This window comes from Empidonax traillii, unplaced genomic scaffold (genome assembly GCF_003031625.1).
Source record: "Empidonax traillii isolate 1590-97213 ecotype Southwest subspecies unplaced genomic scaffold, ASM303162v1 scaffold69:size3087049, whole genome shotgun sequence".
Lineage (NCBI taxonomy): Eukaryota > Metazoa > Chordata > Aves > Passeriformes > Tyrannidae > Empidonax > Empidonax traillii.
Genome location: NW_020955262.1, coordinates 549,551 through 567,003, shown reverse-complemented (window position 1 = coordinate 567,003; position 17,453 = coordinate 549,551). Strand labels below are relative to the sequence as shown.

General features: G+C 37.9%; 1 protein-coding gene across 3 annotated transcripts in view; it reads left to right on the top strand.

Annotated features, from left to right (window-relative positions):
- DENND1B (DENN domain containing 1B) overlaps positions 1-14,798 on the top strand; it is a 161,348-nt gene extending 146,550 nt beyond the window's left edge. For 2 of the 3 annotated variants that reach the window (XM_027880387.1, XM_027880388.1), the window contains 3 exons: positions 5,140-5,219; positions 6,269-6,485; positions 7,384-14,798. In XM_027880387.1, the coding sequence (XP_027736188.1) occupies positions 5,140-5,219; positions 6,269-6,485; positions 7,384-7,935 (849 nt within the window). In that variant the 3' untranslated portion in view covers positions 7,936-14,798. The remainder of the gene's footprint in view (positions 1-5,139; positions 5,220-6,268; positions 6,486-7,383) is intronic. The other variant, XM_027880389.1, reaches the window with a different exon arrangement.
- Positions 14,799-17,453: the final 2,655 nt, after the last annotated feature.

Genomic DNA, 17,453 nt, shown 5'->3' with positions numbered 1-17,453 from the left:
AAACAGGCTCTTCAGCTAAGATTAGCCTCTGTGCCATTGAGAGGAACGAGTGGGATCTGGCCGCTCGGAGGTGATACCTGACTGTGGGCAGTGGGGGGCCTCAGGCTGATTTAGGGGGCTCAGGATTCCCGAGGGAAAAACGGCCTGCAATTCTTCAGGGAAAGTGAAAATTTGCTTGTTATTTAGGAGAAAAACAGAACTATTTCTGAAAAATATTTGCAGAAGCAAATCTCACAATGATTAATTATTAAAAATTAAAGGGAGTTATACCTGTGTTCAGGTATCCCTGTGTAAAATGTATGGAGCTTAGAGTTTGTTCAGTTTTTCAATTCAGAACATAAATAATTATTGTGCTATCCATGACTAAGTATCTCAACAAATTTATCATTCTTACTTATAATAAATCCTACCTCAGCACAGATATTAGTGTTTCCTTTAACTTTACCATAGTCAGTGGAGGTCTCTGTAGTATTACAGTGTATTTCTCACTTCAAAGTACTGTACCTGTACACGTATTTCTGGTTGTCAGTGTCTCCAAACAGATTTTGGGAGGATTTCCCACTCTTGCAGGCTCTTTACTGTCACAGAAAATGATTTTTCTCTGTTATTGGGAATCTAGCTCTTTTGTTTATCTCTGTTTCCCTCTCATTTTAACAGGATCTCAGAATAGATTACATTTTCATGGCATACAGTTGTGGATGTTTCTAACACTTAATGATTCTTACAAATACATCATCTATATCTGTTAAAGCAGAGGTGGTCTCTTTCCTAGGAAGGATGAAGCTTTTTAAAATATTTAACATTAATATTTTTTAAATTTTACTGAGTCCTGTGCTATAATAATAATGTATATATGTGTGTGTATATATATATATATATATATGAACAATTATGGCATCTTAGATAATATATATCAGAGCATTATTGTTTAGAAATTGTACTTCTTTTTTATCTCTCCTTTCCTTTTCCTTTCATTAGTCTCAACTCTTGTGGAGTGTAATGTGAAGTACCTTCCTGTGATTCATCACTTTAGGTCACAGCGTTAAACCGGAAAGGAAGGCGACAGGTTGTGCTTAACTAGAAAGTTTGACTGAGAGATATTTTGCTTCCCTACTGGATGGAGCCCTAATTATACTGTGATTTGGTTGTAGAGGGGGATGGGTAAAATAAAATACTGAACCGTAAATAAGAGCACACTTGTATTTATTTTGCTTTCTCGCACTGAATTAATAATCTCTAAATTTGTAAGAAAAAGGGAACAATGCTTCATTGATTTAAAACATTGGATATATTTTAATTTTCTTGAAACTTTATATGTGTTGATGTATTGAGTAGCCACTAAATGTGAAGTTGTATGTGTGCTGCCATTTATCAAAAGATTATTTGTTTTTCACTTTGAGGACAATTAATAGCAGCAGCCTTGTTAAACTTCCTACCTTAGTATCAATCAATAAGCACTCATTCCCCAAAACTGGACTTCTGAAAGGTCTAGCATTATATAAAAAGCTGACATTTCAAAGATTGACTTTCATGCCTAATCAAGAATGTAACCATCTTACATTTAAATCCTCTTGCATTCACGTATTTTGGCATTTTTATGCCAAAGCAGTACATTTTGTCAGGCTACCAGCAAGCAGAACAGAACAGTTTAAGGACTTATTCTCACTTTATTTGGTTCTACCTGTATTTATACTGTCAGCTCCTTCCTTTCCTTATTTCAGTGATCAGCATTTGCTGAGCTCTCTATGGGTTGCAGACCACTTGCAGAAGGAGATTTCAAAGTGGGGCAGAAACCAAAGAGGATGTATAAGGTGTATACAAAAAGGATATATAACCTCCTGCCGTCTGGAGTTGTTCCTTTGCTGCACTTTACAGGCTTGATGGTTCAGCAGTGGCTTGTGGAGAGCATGAGCTTGTTGTCTTTCAGTGTGCTGAACTGTCTTACATTCTGAACAGGATGAGAGATGGAATCTTGTGGTGCAGTGTGCCTGAAGATCAGAAAAATTTAAAACGGCAAAAGTTGAATCCCTGTTCATGCGTGTGTATGAAATAAATACATTAAATAATAGATTTATTATCTAAGCTGAACAAGTTGGAGGAAGCAAAACAATTGAGTAGTTTAAAGAAGGTTTTTTCCTTTATTTTAAAGAAAAAAGCATGACAGCAGTCTATTAAGACTTTATAAAGTTCTGGTGCAGCAAAAAAGGAGTGTTGCCGTATCATTTCTTGTGGTAATAAATTTAAATGGTCTGGTGGTTATTAGAATGCTAATCAGGAAGGAAGCAGAAGTCTGTCCTTTTTTCATAAAGAGGTATAAAAAAGGTTACACACTTCAAAATGTAGAAAAGACAGAAATTAAAAGCTTAAATAACTGCAAACAGCAGGGTACGTCAGTAATGGAGGGACTTCTTAAATGACTCTGACAGCTTTTGCAGGTGCACGTACTCTGTCACTTTGCCTAGTGGAACACTGAAAAAGTTTTATGGCTTTCCTTTTGGAATTTATTAAGGGTTTCTTTCTTTCTTTTTCTTTCTTTGCAAAGTAGTCTGGACATACCCCTCCCTTGCAGTTGTTTTTATTACAGCTCCTAAAGGAAAGTCACCTATTCAAAAACATATGTTGCTTGTTGTCTCCGTGGCTGGCTCACAGAGTTGTAAATGCTGGAGAAGGTTGTTATTTACAGCCAAATATTTTCCTTTCCTTCCCCCATTTTTTTTTCTTTGTATGTAAATCCCATTTTATTCGATGTAGTTTTTGAAAGTCTCCTTGTATAATTTTATAAAATAACCCTGAACATTTAAATTGATAATAAAAATATTTTTTCAAATACATATTCTAACCATCAGGAACTAGAAGTTCTTGGGTTTGGGGGAGATTTTAGGTTTATCAACATACTCTGTTATATTCCTTTGTCTGATATTATTCTTGCTTTCACTAACACTCTTGCATAATACTGTCTGTAAGTGCTCTGAGGGGCCCCTGCTATGCCTGGTGTTTGCTGAATCTAATGAATTTTATTCAGTTCCTGTTTCTCAAAGACACAACTTTTTTTTTACTTTTTTTTTTCTTTTTTGCCCCCTTTTTTCTTTCTTTCTTAAAGCTTGATATCTATGCTCTTTGAAATATTATTTATTATTTCAACAAATCAGCAAGTGTCATAATGTAGGATTTTATTTCATTGGCAGAGTTAATTCATGTACGGATGAAGTGTCAGTTTTCATTTTGTTTTCTGAAACTTCTCAATGCTTTTAAGAACTTTCTTCCCTGCAGAATCTCTCATTTATATTAGTAGAGGTAAATGTGATGGCAGCTTCTAACTTTGCTGCAAATTGGAGGGTTTTGCCCTCCAAGAGTTGGTTCCAGGTTACAGCTTTAATTACAATGAGTGTCATGTCAAAATTTTCTTGGGGAAATGGTTAATTTCCAGTGTTAGAGAAACAAAGTATTTTAATTGTCCCAGTGAAGAGAAATACTTAAAGCAGCAACTTATAACCTGAAAACAGTGACTGTAGTTATGACTGATCAGTAAAACAGCTAATTAGGAGTATCAGTTAAAACAGAGTGGTTAACCTCTCTTTAGTTACAATTGGGAAAATGATAGATTGCAACAGTGAGGGGAATGACACAAAGAATTCACAAAACTGTGAAAGAGTTACAAATAGTTTGTTTCTCTGCCTTCCATCCTATACCTTTTGCTCAGTAAGAATCCTAGGGTTCTTTCAGGGGCTTTAATATGCTAATAATTCTCTCATTTTCTATCAACTATTACTTGGTTTAACACGTTAAGAACCATATGTTTCCTCTTTGAGGGTGAAGAACTATGGAAAGTGTTATCAAAACTTGCTACTTTAATTAAATCCTCTCTTGCTGAACAGGAACAAATGTCCCAGTCTGTAAAGAGTGAACGCTGAGGTGTTCCTGAAAATAATGGAGGGGAGGGGAAGTTACAGAGAGCGTCCTGGTCTATGTAGAACACCGACAACATCTGTAATAGGGAACGTACTGAAATCCTCACAGTACAAGGTTTTCAAGCTCCTTGTAGTCTGAAATTAGGGCCATATTTCTTCCCCATCAGGGGCTTGTTGCAGGTTTAGGCATTTCGTGAACTGCATGATGAGATGTGGGCAGTAGCACTTCTTTTTTATTGGCTTGATTTTCCTCAAAGTTAGCTGGTGCTGTTTTCCCTTTGCACAAATTCTATCCATATGTCTTTAAATTATGGGTGGCTATCCAAGTTCAGAACCTCTTCAGTGGATTGATTGCCTGTATAGTTAATCTTTGCAGGTTTTTGATACTAAACATGTATGAGGGAAGTACAGTCCTTAAGACAATCAGTTGTGAAGCCCAAGTGACCAAAATTCCTGATTTAAATGTTCTGATCAAGATAGAGACTTTTTCCCAATTGTTGTAGAATTCTTTACCCTGATTTGCTAAATAACAATGGGATATAACAGGCTAGTGAGTAGTCCATAAGGTAGTGTTTGCAACACGCTAGCTAGTCCACACAAAGTCTCCATGGGATGCTCTCAGTGTGCACTGAGTTAGCTGTAATCTACAGTAAATTATGCTGCACAAAGGCATGTTTAGTCCAATGTTTTTGAGCTGGCATATTATTTATTCTGCAATCCTGTGTAACAACTTAACCTAAACCTACTTATGTGAAGAGACTCTTGATTTCTCTTGTATTTGCTTCTGCAAAAGTCCGTTTTCATTCATGCTCAGTAGACCACATCATCCAAAGCTTGGCTCATAATTTCTATCAGAAAGTACTAAACCACGGTGCTTTTTGTGATATACTTTCAAGAAAGGGTAGCTAGTAGACCTGAGTGATGCTTTTCCTCCAGTAACCAGTTTTCTGCTAATCAATGCTTTGCATAAATAATAAGGCACCCCAGGCTTTGCATAAATAATGTGACCCTCCATAGGCCTCGAAGAAAAATTGTTCTCTTTAATTGGTGATGCTTGAGGACTTCGCATCCTCTTGTAACAACCTTTACAAGACTTGATTGATATGGGGTTTTCCTCACCAAGTGCTCAGGAAGTCTTAATGAGTAAAGTGGCAGCTAATGTCCAAATAAGTCATGCTGAAATAGAAAAAAAAACCAAACAAAATTATCATGCTAATTTTCTGTCCTCCAGACTCGTTTCAACCAGCGTCTCAGTAACCAGGATTTTGCCTTGGATGAGGACGATGATGATGAAATGGAGAGAACAAGCAAGTAAGAAGCCTGTTTAGATGTGTGTGTATGTATAGAGAGAGGGTAACTAGTGTTATTCAGCAAAGTCAAGTTAAAGTGACACATTTTTCTCCTGTCCAGGCTGTTAGCTTTATTCTTGATCTAGATGATGTTAAGTAGTTTAGGATGTAAATCTGCTTTAAGAACAGGGACAGGCTATTAATATTTTTTCATTACTTCCAGTGTCTGGAAGAGTTTAAGGTAATCCTCAGTCTTCATAAACTCCAGATAAAAAGACTACTAAGACAAAAAACCCAGTGAACTAATATTCCTAAACATGGTAGGCAGTAACCTCAGCTAATCTGTTATTTAAGGATTGTGTTGTGGTTATGACAATGAGAACTTTTTTGAGGGGTCTGAAAGACAAATAATGCCTTGTGAGTTTTATATCAAGCTCTCTCCCTATGTGAGAACTAAAAAAAAAAATCATAATTTGAGGCTTAGGCTGCATTGAAGCATTTTCTGAGTTTGTGAGTTGATTTTTGATAATGGACCAGATAGGTTTTGATATAAACCAGAAAGGATGCTAAAAGCAAAATCAGGGAGCTTGAGCTGTGATATAGTAGGGAAGAGGGAGCTACTGAAGTGTTAAAAGGATATAATCAAAACAGTGAGCCATGGGAAATACCCCTCATAGCAGTATTCTGGATAGACAGAGGTGGGGAAAGACTGTGGTAGAATGGGGGTCTGAGGTAAGAGTATTGCGATGAGCAAGAGAGAATTTAAGAGCCAAAAGCACCAGTTCTCAGTGCAGATAGGCAGTACTCAGTAAGTCTGGTCATGTGATGTAAGAAGGGTTTCAGTATGAGAGTCTTTCCACTAGAACAAAGTGTGTGGTTAGGCCAAGCTAATGGTAAGTGCATCTCCATTGATATCATACAGTTATGTTTAGCAAAATCCTTGAATAGGAAGAAATTCCAGGTTTGAAAGGAGTTCCCTTTCAAAAGTCTTGAAATGCGTTCTCCTTTCAGATGTGGCTGTAATAAAATTACTTTTAGGTTCCTATCTGATGAAAAAGTTTTTGTTTTCAGGTTATCGTCTGAAGACAGTGAAGAAGCTTCTGCTTACTTTTATGATAGTGATGGTTCTGGTGAAACTGGAATAATTCCTCAGCATCAAGGAGAAATGGACTTGCTTGGGGAGATCCTGGACACACTGAGCACGCACAGTTCAGATCAAGGAAAACTATCAGGAGCAAAGAGCCTGGATTTCTTTAGGTCAATGGACGACATTGATTACAAGACTGCGGTTAGTGTTCTGCTTTATTTGAGAAATAACCCAAGTCCATTTATAGTGGAATACTGTACCTGTGGAATCAACAATATTCAAATCAGACACTACAGCGTAGTCCTTAGAATTGCTAGTGTGTCTTCCTAGGGCTACATAACAGTACACTCATTCTGGTTGCTGCATGGTGGCTTTTCACCAGCCAAGATATTGGTTACGCTTTTGTCCAGTTGACTAGGTCATCTTGGAATAGTGTTTTTCCCTTAAAACAGTAGCTCACATATGTACCTGTGAATTGTATAATAATTTACTTAATCAAATAGTTTAGTATTACATTTACCTGTTCAATCTGATATGCCTGGAGTAGGATTTAGTCTTCTTTTTATGCAGTTTAGAAAGTATTTCCATTTTCACTTTGCAGCCTCTAATTAGTCGTAGTGATATGGTGATGTTTCTGTCTTGGTTTGAGTCATGGAATCCGTCTGACAATTGCACCCAAAACACAGCTAGAATAGTACTGCAGAGCTTTTTCTAAGAGGGCTCCTTGTTCCTTCTTTAGATAGGGTTGCATAGGTCCTTAGTGTAAACAAACTGCTTGCCTACAATTTTAAAACACCAAGTCACTACTATGATATTAGTCAAAACTGCTTGTGCCAAGACTGAATAGACAGAGAGACAGAAATCCTTCCTCTGTACCAAAGGGGGAATCCTTAGGGTAAGAGATGGTGTTCTGGTGAGGAAGTATAAAAACACTTGTTCTCACATTGTGTCTGGAGTTGTAGTGTTGTAACACTGAACCCCAAAGGGGATCCATGGTTTAGGAACACATAGTATCCCTTACAGCACTTTAGTTTCAGAAATGCCAGTGTAGAGACATTTCTTGTCTCTAAATTAATTATTAAAATGTTTTTTCTTTCAGAATAAGTCAAATGCACCTAGTGAGAGCAACCTTACCCTGCTCTGCAGCAGTGCTAATGATCAAGCAGAGTGGAACCTCGGCCAGGATGACAGTGTCCTCCATGGGAAGCAGCTCCCTCCATCACCAAGGAAGCAGGTTTCTTCTGGTGGCCAGAGAGAATCTCTCTCAAGGCTGGAAGAGGAAAACAGTGACAAAACCCTTATTACTGACAGGATGGACACCACCAGTATGACATCCCCATCTCCAGTACGACCAAGTGCTCAGTTTACTTCCCCAGAAAGTTTCAAAGCAGGCTATTCTTCTTCTAAGTATGCAAAGCAGAACGAAACACTAAGCAATACCTCAGAAGATCAGCTCCCAGGAAGTCTTGCTCAACATCCATCCATTCTGGTCCCCTGGGAGAAAGATGGAAAGGAAGGAGATGAAAGTCCAGAAGAGGGTGGTCTTCTTCAAGAAGTGGTGTCATTATGTAAACTGAGTTCTGCTTTTCACTATGGTTTAAATATTTCAAAGGATAGCTTATCCAGCAGTAGCAGTGGAAATAAAACGTAAGAAAACTATGAGAAGAGAAACTTGACTCCCATTAGAAGTTAAAGGGAGACTACTCAGGACTCCATATAACTCCATATAACATGATAACCAAAAGATGAAAAAGGAATAAGAGATCTAAGTTATGAAAATAATTCTCTTCAGTTGAATATGCATTTTCTGCCATTCGGACATGTGCTTCTACGTTTACTCAGTTCATTTGTTGTCTGTAGTTAGGTCCACAAAATGGAACTAAATATACGAATGCACTCTTAAATCAGGTACTAGTTAGTCTCTGTGTTAAAAATGCAGCAAGTGTATGGTGCTTCCTAGCATTTGCTTCCTCTAAGCAGCAGTAAAAGTGTCGCCTAACAGGTAACCAGGTTTTGAAGGTACTCTATTAATCCCAGTAAGCATGAAATGAACCAAGCAATCTGATTTGTCTGAAATGTACAAATGTTAATATTTGTAATGAATAATAATTGCCTTAATCTTTTGAGAAGAGGTTTAACTATCTTAGAAGATGAATGCAAATCTACAAAACAGCAATAATGATTTTTTTCCATGGCAGGAATTTGCTTCAGCAAAGGTGGGGGGGAAGGAGACTTTTTTTAGAATAAGGAATTTCTCATGAATATAACTTGGAACTTACTCCAGACTAAAACTGTGGCTCTGTCTTCCAGACTTCAAAAAGGTAGCGCATGGTTTTCTCTCTTCTGTAAAGTACATGAAGCGCTGAATTATAATGTGACGTTTATCAACTTCTGTTTACAACTAAGACACTTTAAAGACATATTATCTGGTTTCCCTAGGTAGACTATTTCACCTAAAAATTTTCAGAAAGGAAAGTGTAAGTGGAATTGATAGATTTCTATTATATTTTATTTTCTACAGTTCAATAGTTAGAAAACTGGTTTGTGCCTAATTTGTAACACTAGAAGACTAAAATTACAGATTCAGTTTGATTCTGCATATATCCAACTCTTTGTTTTAGCCAAGCTGAACAACCAAAAATCTCTCTCTAAATTAAGTGAAGCAGAATAAGTGGACTTGATGTATATTGTATTTAGTAAAAAGAAGTTTTGCTTCTTCTGGCAGTGTTCCTGGGGAATATTTGGATATTAAAAGTGAAAATTTTTTAATCTGTATGGAGCAACTATTTTATTTTTTTCTTTTTTAAATTTTATTCCTCTTTTCTTTTTCCATCTCACCATACATACCTTGGCCTCCACAATAGCTCGGGACAGAAAAGACATTAGATCAGTTTCAGCAGATTGGAATTGTCAGCTTTGAAGGATATTTGTGGTGCAGTTGGTGGAAATAGCACGCAGGTATAAAGTGAACTCTGCCTGAGAAACATGTTCTCCTGCTCTTCTAAGTTATGTTAGAAACCTTTTTACTTTTGTTCCACCTTTGGTATGAGTGACTTGTCTTAATCTCAGCGTAGGCCTAAGTGAGCGCGTTCATGGGGATCAATGTTTGGATCAGATTGTGCTTTTGTACCTTAATAGTAGTTTGTAGCACAGTTGAATATCAGTTGCCTCACTGAGATTTATTAATTAATTTTCCTTCTAGCTAGCACAAATGGAAAGGGTTTTTTGGCTGCTTTATTACAAGGCAGCTGACCTAAGGGAATTGATGCGTATCATTTCAGAGTCAGTGTTTGAAACTCCACCAAAGATGCAGGAGAGTGGGACCTGGGAGTTGTTAGTGCATAAGTTTCAACATGTTCCAGAAAGAGAAGGTCTGGGCCAGTACTTACACTGAGGATGAGCCTCCAGAATTAATTTTTTTTAATCAGTGCAACAAAGCTAAAAGGTTGTAAAAGTGCCAGTCTTGCAGAAATACCTGTTTCTGATTAGAGCGTGAACATTCCAGAGGGCATCTGCAATCTGCATTGCTGGAGAATCTCAGTATTCCAGAGTTAGAAATTGTACATCCAGAGGCCTATACTACAAAGTATTTGTTTATACTTTGGTTTCCTCTTATGTATCAGCATAGAATGTTGTGTATTTTTTTTAATAACAACAAATGTTATTTGGCAAAATATTTCACACATTAAAAATTTAAAGTATCATAAAAAGTAATTAAAATCTTGAAGCTTTCCGAGTGGGTCAGAGCAGGTGTCTCAGGTTCTGTTCAGATGACAAAGCTGCAGAGCATCCTTGTTTAGAGCTGTTATTAAAGAAATTCTTCTTTGCTGGTACTAAATATTGCCATAACATAGTGCTGCAGTTGTGTCTAAGAGGAGACAGGCAACACAAAGGTTTTTGTTCTTGTAACATTTCTCACTCATTCTCATTAATGTCCTTGGTGTTCTGTAGATGAGAATTTCAAGATTTACCTTTTCTTTTCCTCTGCATCTGATACAGTGTTTCTGTCCAGGGTTCCATCTAAGTTGTTTTATTTTCTTCATTTGTTAAAGATAGTAAACAGAATTAATCTCCTTAGGATGAAAATAGAGAAAAAAAAATCAGAATATATGACCATCATTACTTTCAAAACCATCAAACACCTAAGTCCAGGAATGCTGCCAGAAAAGGTTTCAAAAAAATGATGCTCTGGTAGAGGCATAAATCTTACTGGCTTTTCATAGGGTTAGACACTGAAGAAATAATCACTCAGGTTGTCCCATTCTCAGATTTGTGGAAAAAGTATGGAAGCCATGTGAGGCTGCCAGTATTCTTACTGTTGTTATAAAGATCATAAAATTGAAAATTTGATAGTGGAATCTTTCAAAATTGGGGCCTTGTAGCAGAAATTCACTGTTACATTGAGTGAAAATGTCAGCTGAAAAAGAAGTAAAAAGATGAAGTAAAAGATTGAAGGTAAAATTCAACTTAGAATTATTTTTATTTCAATCAAAATGGTTCTGTGCTTATGCTGAATTGTTTCCTTACTATTTACAAAACCCATAGCGTGTTTACAATTGTTAAATAGTATGTCTTTTTTGGGTTTGAACCTTGTATGGGTTCAGAAATAGCTTAGTTTTATATGTATGTTGATTTTAACTGTAGGTACATTTTTTACTTTGTAATATACAGAATCTTTTCCACTTACTATCAGTGATCTTTTAAAAAGGCTAATATTTGTGCCTTACTTAAATAGAATTACCAGTTACCAAATAGATAAGAGTCCAAACTGATATTTCTGGTTCAACGCTCTTGTTCTCTGTCCTTGTGATAATATAAAACTGTTTATTGGCTACATATACTGTATTTTTATTACACATTGGATTCTATATTAAGATGAATTGTCCAGGTCCAGTACTTTTGACAAGTTTGCATACTTGTATGCTTTTTATTTGTGGAAATCCTTCTAGTGTCTTTGAAAAATCATCAACATTCATCACCAGCTGCTGGTGAGAACTGAATTCTGCTCAGTCAGAGCTCCTGTGGTCTTCTTCAGAGGCATCTCTTTTCTTCAGGATCTCAAAAATCTTCCCATTTCTCCTGTTTCAGGGAGGTACCTGATCATTTGATAAGCTGTTACTTACACATAGGAACAAATTTCTGATGTAGAAAGTCAAATTAGGACTTGAAATTAATATTTTTGAGTTTGTTTTGCTTAGATGTCTGCCTAAAATGAGCCATTACCACTTATCTGGTTTGGGAGGAAAAAGTAAGGGCAGTAGGAGGAGAAAGGGATTCCTGGGTTGTTCCATGTGGTGTGGCGAAGCAAAGCCTGGGAGTCCACAGGAGGGATAGTAGCTTTGAAGAAATCCAGATTTCAGTTCTAGCTCAGTTAGTGGGATTCCAGCCCAGGCATATAGGCTAAAGTAATATTGCCTATGGAATTAATCCCCTGTGGGATTTGCAGGACGGATAATATGTTGTCACAGTCGAAGCCTTCCCATTCATGTGAATAGAGATGTAATGTGGAACACAGTGCAGATATTCAGGGAAGGACAGCACTGTGGATGCAGAGGTGATCCCTACTCACCCTCTATGCATGCAGAGGGCAGTCTGTGTAGAATAGGCAGTGGTTTGCTCTTCCATCTCACATATTTGAGCATCACGTAATTCTGAAAGATAGACTTGTTCTGAAGAAAAAATGTAGTTGTAGAAGTTGTCATAGAACTTGTTGACTGAAGCCTTCATTGTCATTTAGCATTTCAGTGGTGCTGCTGCTGTTGGGGTGGGATCATCAGGAACTCTCAGCACTGGCTGAAGTCCCCTCTCAGGCATTGTAACACAGACTTCAGGCAGAGTTTTAGACAAATGCTGGGTGCTTCTGAAAATCCCACCCAATCTATTAGAAGAGTGTTTTAGACCTCAAAAATCTGTTTTAGATGTCTTTTGAGGTTTTAGGATGAGCTAGTTTACAACCTCGTGTTCTTGTAACCAATGTAAAGTCTAGGCAGAAGAACAGTTAGGCCAGGTTTTTAAAACAGCTTCTGTGTATCCACCTGCAGTCAGTCATATTCAGTCCTACAGAACAATCTCGTTGGTGCAGCTGTCTAATGGAATTGCTAGGAGCATCTAAAGTATTTTCTCTATGCATGTAAGTAATTAAAGAAATATTTCATGCAATAATCAAAGTGCCAGCATGAGGCCCTTTTGCAAATACCCCCTTGTGTAATACTGACTGTACCCTGTCCTGCAGAGGGGAGCCCCTAACCATGGACCTCCCTGACTCCTCAGGGAGAACTCAGGGGTGGTCTTTATTTCTCCCTTGGCACCAGCCTCCAGTCCAGGTGCTGTGAGACTCCAGCCAGTGTGCTCCCAATAGCCTGACATTTCAGGCGAAACAAGTGTGGCTAATAAAGTAACACCTGAGGCAAGCAGCTTCCTTATTGCAAAGCTCAGGATGGTGAGGGCTGTCTGTTCCCATGGTATTGCAGTAAATCTTTGGAGAATGAATGTAGAAATAAATGCACCAGCAAAACCAGTATGAATGGTGATGTGACTTGTCTTCAGTAACTTTGCTGCTATTAGGTGTGTATGTCTTAGCTAATTGCTGTTTACTTGTTAGCAGAGTCTGAGCTGACTAGAACATGTCCTCATCTTCACCCCAAGAGCATGGACCACAGCTGGCCTAGAATCCATGTTCTTTGGGGTGTTGAGAATAAAGGAATGGAAAGGGATGATATGGTTTGTTTGTGCAAAACCTTCCTTGATTTGCTTTGTAATACCTGCTTCACAGTTTTAGTGAGTGGCCAGTTGAAAGTACTTGACAGGTCTTTTCTGAAAGTTGCTTAATTTATGCTTCTAAATAGAGTTGCCTGATGAGTCCACAGCCACGTCAGTCTAGAGGGCCATCCACCATCCATGAATTTGGCAGGGCCGTTCCCATTTTCTGCTGGGTTGGAGTATGAAGCAGGTAACACAGTTGGAAGTTACCCCAAGGTTTACTGTAGTAAAGGGTACTCAAATAAAATTGTACTATTACTTTAGGTCAATACTAACAACACTTGTATTTAGAATCCAGTAACAGTATTAGCATTTGAAAAATAAGTTGAGTTCAAGTATGTTGACATTTATTATGATTCTGTGTGAATTAACTTTCTGTTTCTGGTAAAAATAAGGGAGCTACTTGGTTGCGGGGGGCAGGGGAGGAATGTGTTGACTTTCAAAACTTCAGTGAATTTTGTGCAATATTTCTCCTTGTTTCAAAGTGATTTAATAGTGCACCTCTGCTTTTAAGCAGATCCTTGAAATGGTATTTTTCAGAAATGTGTAAAATTTCATGTAGCTTTTAAATATGGTTGTATGATAAAAACATGAAGAAATATATTCTAACGAGGCAAATGTATATTTCCAATGACTGGGAGTGATTATGGATGTCACATTCTGTAGAAATAATAAGACCTAAGCCAATGTTTGCATACTATTAGTTCCAGGCAATTCTTAAAACTATAACCTGGCTAAATTGAAGTAGGGTTAAATATCAGAATTTATGCTGTTTAGTTTATCATTTGATCACTTGTTTATCATGGATAAAAAGTTGAGGAGTTAAGCATTGCTTTCCAGGACCAGCAGTGAGGTGAGAGTTCATGCTGATGACCACAAGAATTTGGTTTGTGACATCCCTAATTATCATAAGTCATTACTTAAAATATTTACTAATGTTGCAAGTATCCTTTTAATTTTTTGTAAATTAATTTCTTTGTATATTGATGTACATTTTCTTTTTTACCTTTGGTTTTCCCTTAAAAACTTCTTTAAATTAATATACTTGAATGAGGCAATAAAGCACTGTGGAAGAGCTTAGTCTTGGAGCAGCTTGCACACAAGCACATCACATCTGTTACTTCATGATTTCTGAGGAGGAGGAGCAATTTAAGATGCTTACATGTTTGGCAAACTGACAATTTGTGTTAGTTACTTTTAAATCTGTGTCAGATACAATGAGAAATGCCTCAGCATGGAACAAAGCAACATTATATATCCTGATAAGGTTTTCTTTTTCACAACGTTCATTTGGTGACCTTTGAAAACCGTTTCTGACAATGCCCCTGTTGTGAGTCTTTAATACTTGTAGGAGAGGCATAAAGTACAGGACACACTGAAATCCTATTGATAATTTTATGTAGAGATTAAAAAAAACCCCACACACCGAACAACCAGCATTGTCCTAACAGTTTTAAATATTTAGTTAGTTACTGACCTTTTTTTACAAATATAGAGCCAAATCTAAGAATTTACTCCATGCTTTTGCACCTTCTGGACTACTGTTCAAAGTCATCTCGAGAACTGTATTTCAGACCTTGACTACTGTTAGTAGTGCACTGTCTAGATGTAGTAAATGAGCTGTGATGTGTGGTGTGGTTTGTTTTTTCTTTTTCCTTCCAAAGTTTGTGATCTCAGTAGAAGTTTTTGGTGAACTCCACATTACCATAAAGTGCCCAACACTGTACTATAAAATAAAATTTAACAATATCAAAATTCCTTGGGTGATGCAGGTTCTTGTTTGATGGGTTTTCGTGCTTATCAGGCATAAAGGTTAAAATTAATACTGTATTATTTGAAGTTTTTCTCTGTTGAATGATCATTTCAGTTTCTCAAATATAGAGAAAGCAGAATGTGTTTTCTTGAATGCAACTGATTAGTTAATTAGTGCAAAAGTTAAATGGTGGTGTCCTCTGAAATTCCAATGGTATCTTGCATCTTTTGAAAACCTTAGCTAGTTGTTCCTTTCTGTTAAACAATTTTTCTTGGTCTCTAGATCTATAAGTTATTGCCCAAAATGTAGGTATATTATTTTATTTAATAGATTAATAAATTGACATATTAAGGAGAAATTACCTGCAGACCTGCCTTTATCCCACTCCTTTCTCCAGTCAGGGAGGATTAGATGGAGAAAGCACTTCTTGGCTTTGTGGAGAACAGGAATACAATGGGGATAGGTTTTATTTGTGACTTAGGTGGGCTAAATAACACGTAAGTGGTTGGTTGACCCTGGCTGGTCTCTGCTGCTCTTTCCACCACAGTGGGAGGACTCCTCACACTCTTGCCCTGCTCCAGCACTGGTCCTCTGTGTGCTGCAGGTGGATCTATGTTTCCCCATGGACCCCCACGGGCTGCAGGGGCACGGCTGCCTCCCCGTGGTCTGCACCTCGGGCTGCAGAGGAATCTGTGCTCTGGTGCCTGGAGCACCTCCTGCCCCTCCTTCCTCACAGACCCTGGGGTCTGCAGGGATGTTCCTCTCACAGTCTCAGTCCTCTCTCTTCCCTGCAATTCCACAGAGATTTTTTTCCCCTCTAAACTGGGTTATCCCAGAGGTGCTGTTGCTGGTGGGCTTGGCCTTGGCCAGCAGCAGGTCTGTCTTGGAGCTGAATGGCATTGGCTCTGCCACATATGGGGGAAGCTTCTGGCAGCTTCTCACAGGAGCCACCCCTGTGGCCCCCCAGGAACTAAACCTTGCCATGCAAACGCACTGTGATGTAACACAATAACACATCATGAATATGTTATCAGATGTGGCTTAGCTTTTTGTTGTAGTTGCTTCGCTGATTTATTTTATGCAAGTGTATGACTGGAATTCAGCTAGAATTTCACATTAAATGTCTATGCAGTATAATCTGATCTGTTATTCACTCTTGTAAATTAAAAGCATTTTGATAACTTATGCAGACAGACCATAGAGACCGTGTGGTTTCAATATTTATGTAATCAGTCCACAACTGATGAAAAAATTACAAGTTATCTTGATACAAAACAGTGTGGGCATGATTTTAACACTTGCCGTTAGACTTGTGCTATCTTACTGCAGCCAGTAGAGTGACACCAGCTGAGATGATCTTGAGTCATTTTGGGTTTTTTCCAGTAGATACGTCCACATTTACTCAGCTGTTAAAATGATAGCTGTAAAAGTGAACTTTTTTGTCATAGGTCCAGATTATGAGTCAGTGGAGGACATTAGAGAAGCAATTTTGCAGAAGGAGCGACAAAGAATGAAGTCTTTCAGGTAAAGTTTACCTACTTTCCTTAGTTTTTTATCTCAGGACACTGAGAGTGTGGTTGCAGCTTGCCTTCTGTGGATATTTCAGTTCAGTAACTTCTTTCAAATCTGGAATGAGAAAGGATTGAAGGAGAGAAGGTAATAAAAGAAGATGGTCTAAGTTGAGTTGGCAAATTTTACACAGGTGTTGCAGCAGCACTCTGTTCCTGCCGATACCACAACACCAGGTGTTTGTGAAAAACTATTTCAAAGGAGTTTGGTGTACCAGCCTTGTGGTAGCACCCTGAGTGTGAAAGCTGGCTCATGTTTGGAGAGTTACGTTGTTTCCCTCATTTGGGGGAAAAATGCAGCTCGAAGCAGTGTCTTATTGGGGACTTGTTTGGGAGGAGAAATCCGAAATGCTCCTATTCATTAGTAACTGGTTGTGCTTCAAAAGTGAGATGAGAATCGCTTTTGCAACACACTTTGACACAGTGCAGCTGCAGCCAAACCTGAATGATGGACAAAACATTTAATTTTCTTTCCAGAACTCCCTGTGCATTAAGCTCATGTTCACAAAATGAAAAGTAACTATATCAAATTCATGGATTTAGATTTTTATTTGATGTGACAAGCAATAACAACAACAGCAACAAAAACCTGAGCAATGCCTGGAGTGTTGTTGTGGGTTTGCTGGTATTCAGATAAAGCAGAGTCGAGTCAGTCTGCAGATTTTCATCAGTCAGAAAAAAATGCTAACAGCTTCTTGCACTTCAAAAGCCCAAAGGCTGTCAATCCTGTTAGAAATTCTGTATGAAACATAAACAAGTACTAGTTCTAAAAGCAAAGTTTGGGAAGCACATTTGGAATATGCTGTGGGCTGTATATCATTTCCTTTCTTTGGCTGCTTGTTTCACACTCCTCCTGCGAGTCAAAGGGCTGGGCTCCTGATGGTGTGTTGCTCCACTAATTTTTTTATTTCAGTGTCCACTGAAACTTGGGGAAAAAAATAGCAACAAAACCGAACATACAACACTGAAAAAGAAAGGCGGCCTACAAAGAATCTATTAAACTTAGTTGCAAGCCTTTTCCTTTGAGGTCTGTTACCTGATTTTAATTATTATGTCCTACAAAATACTCAGTTTCATGGATGAGACACA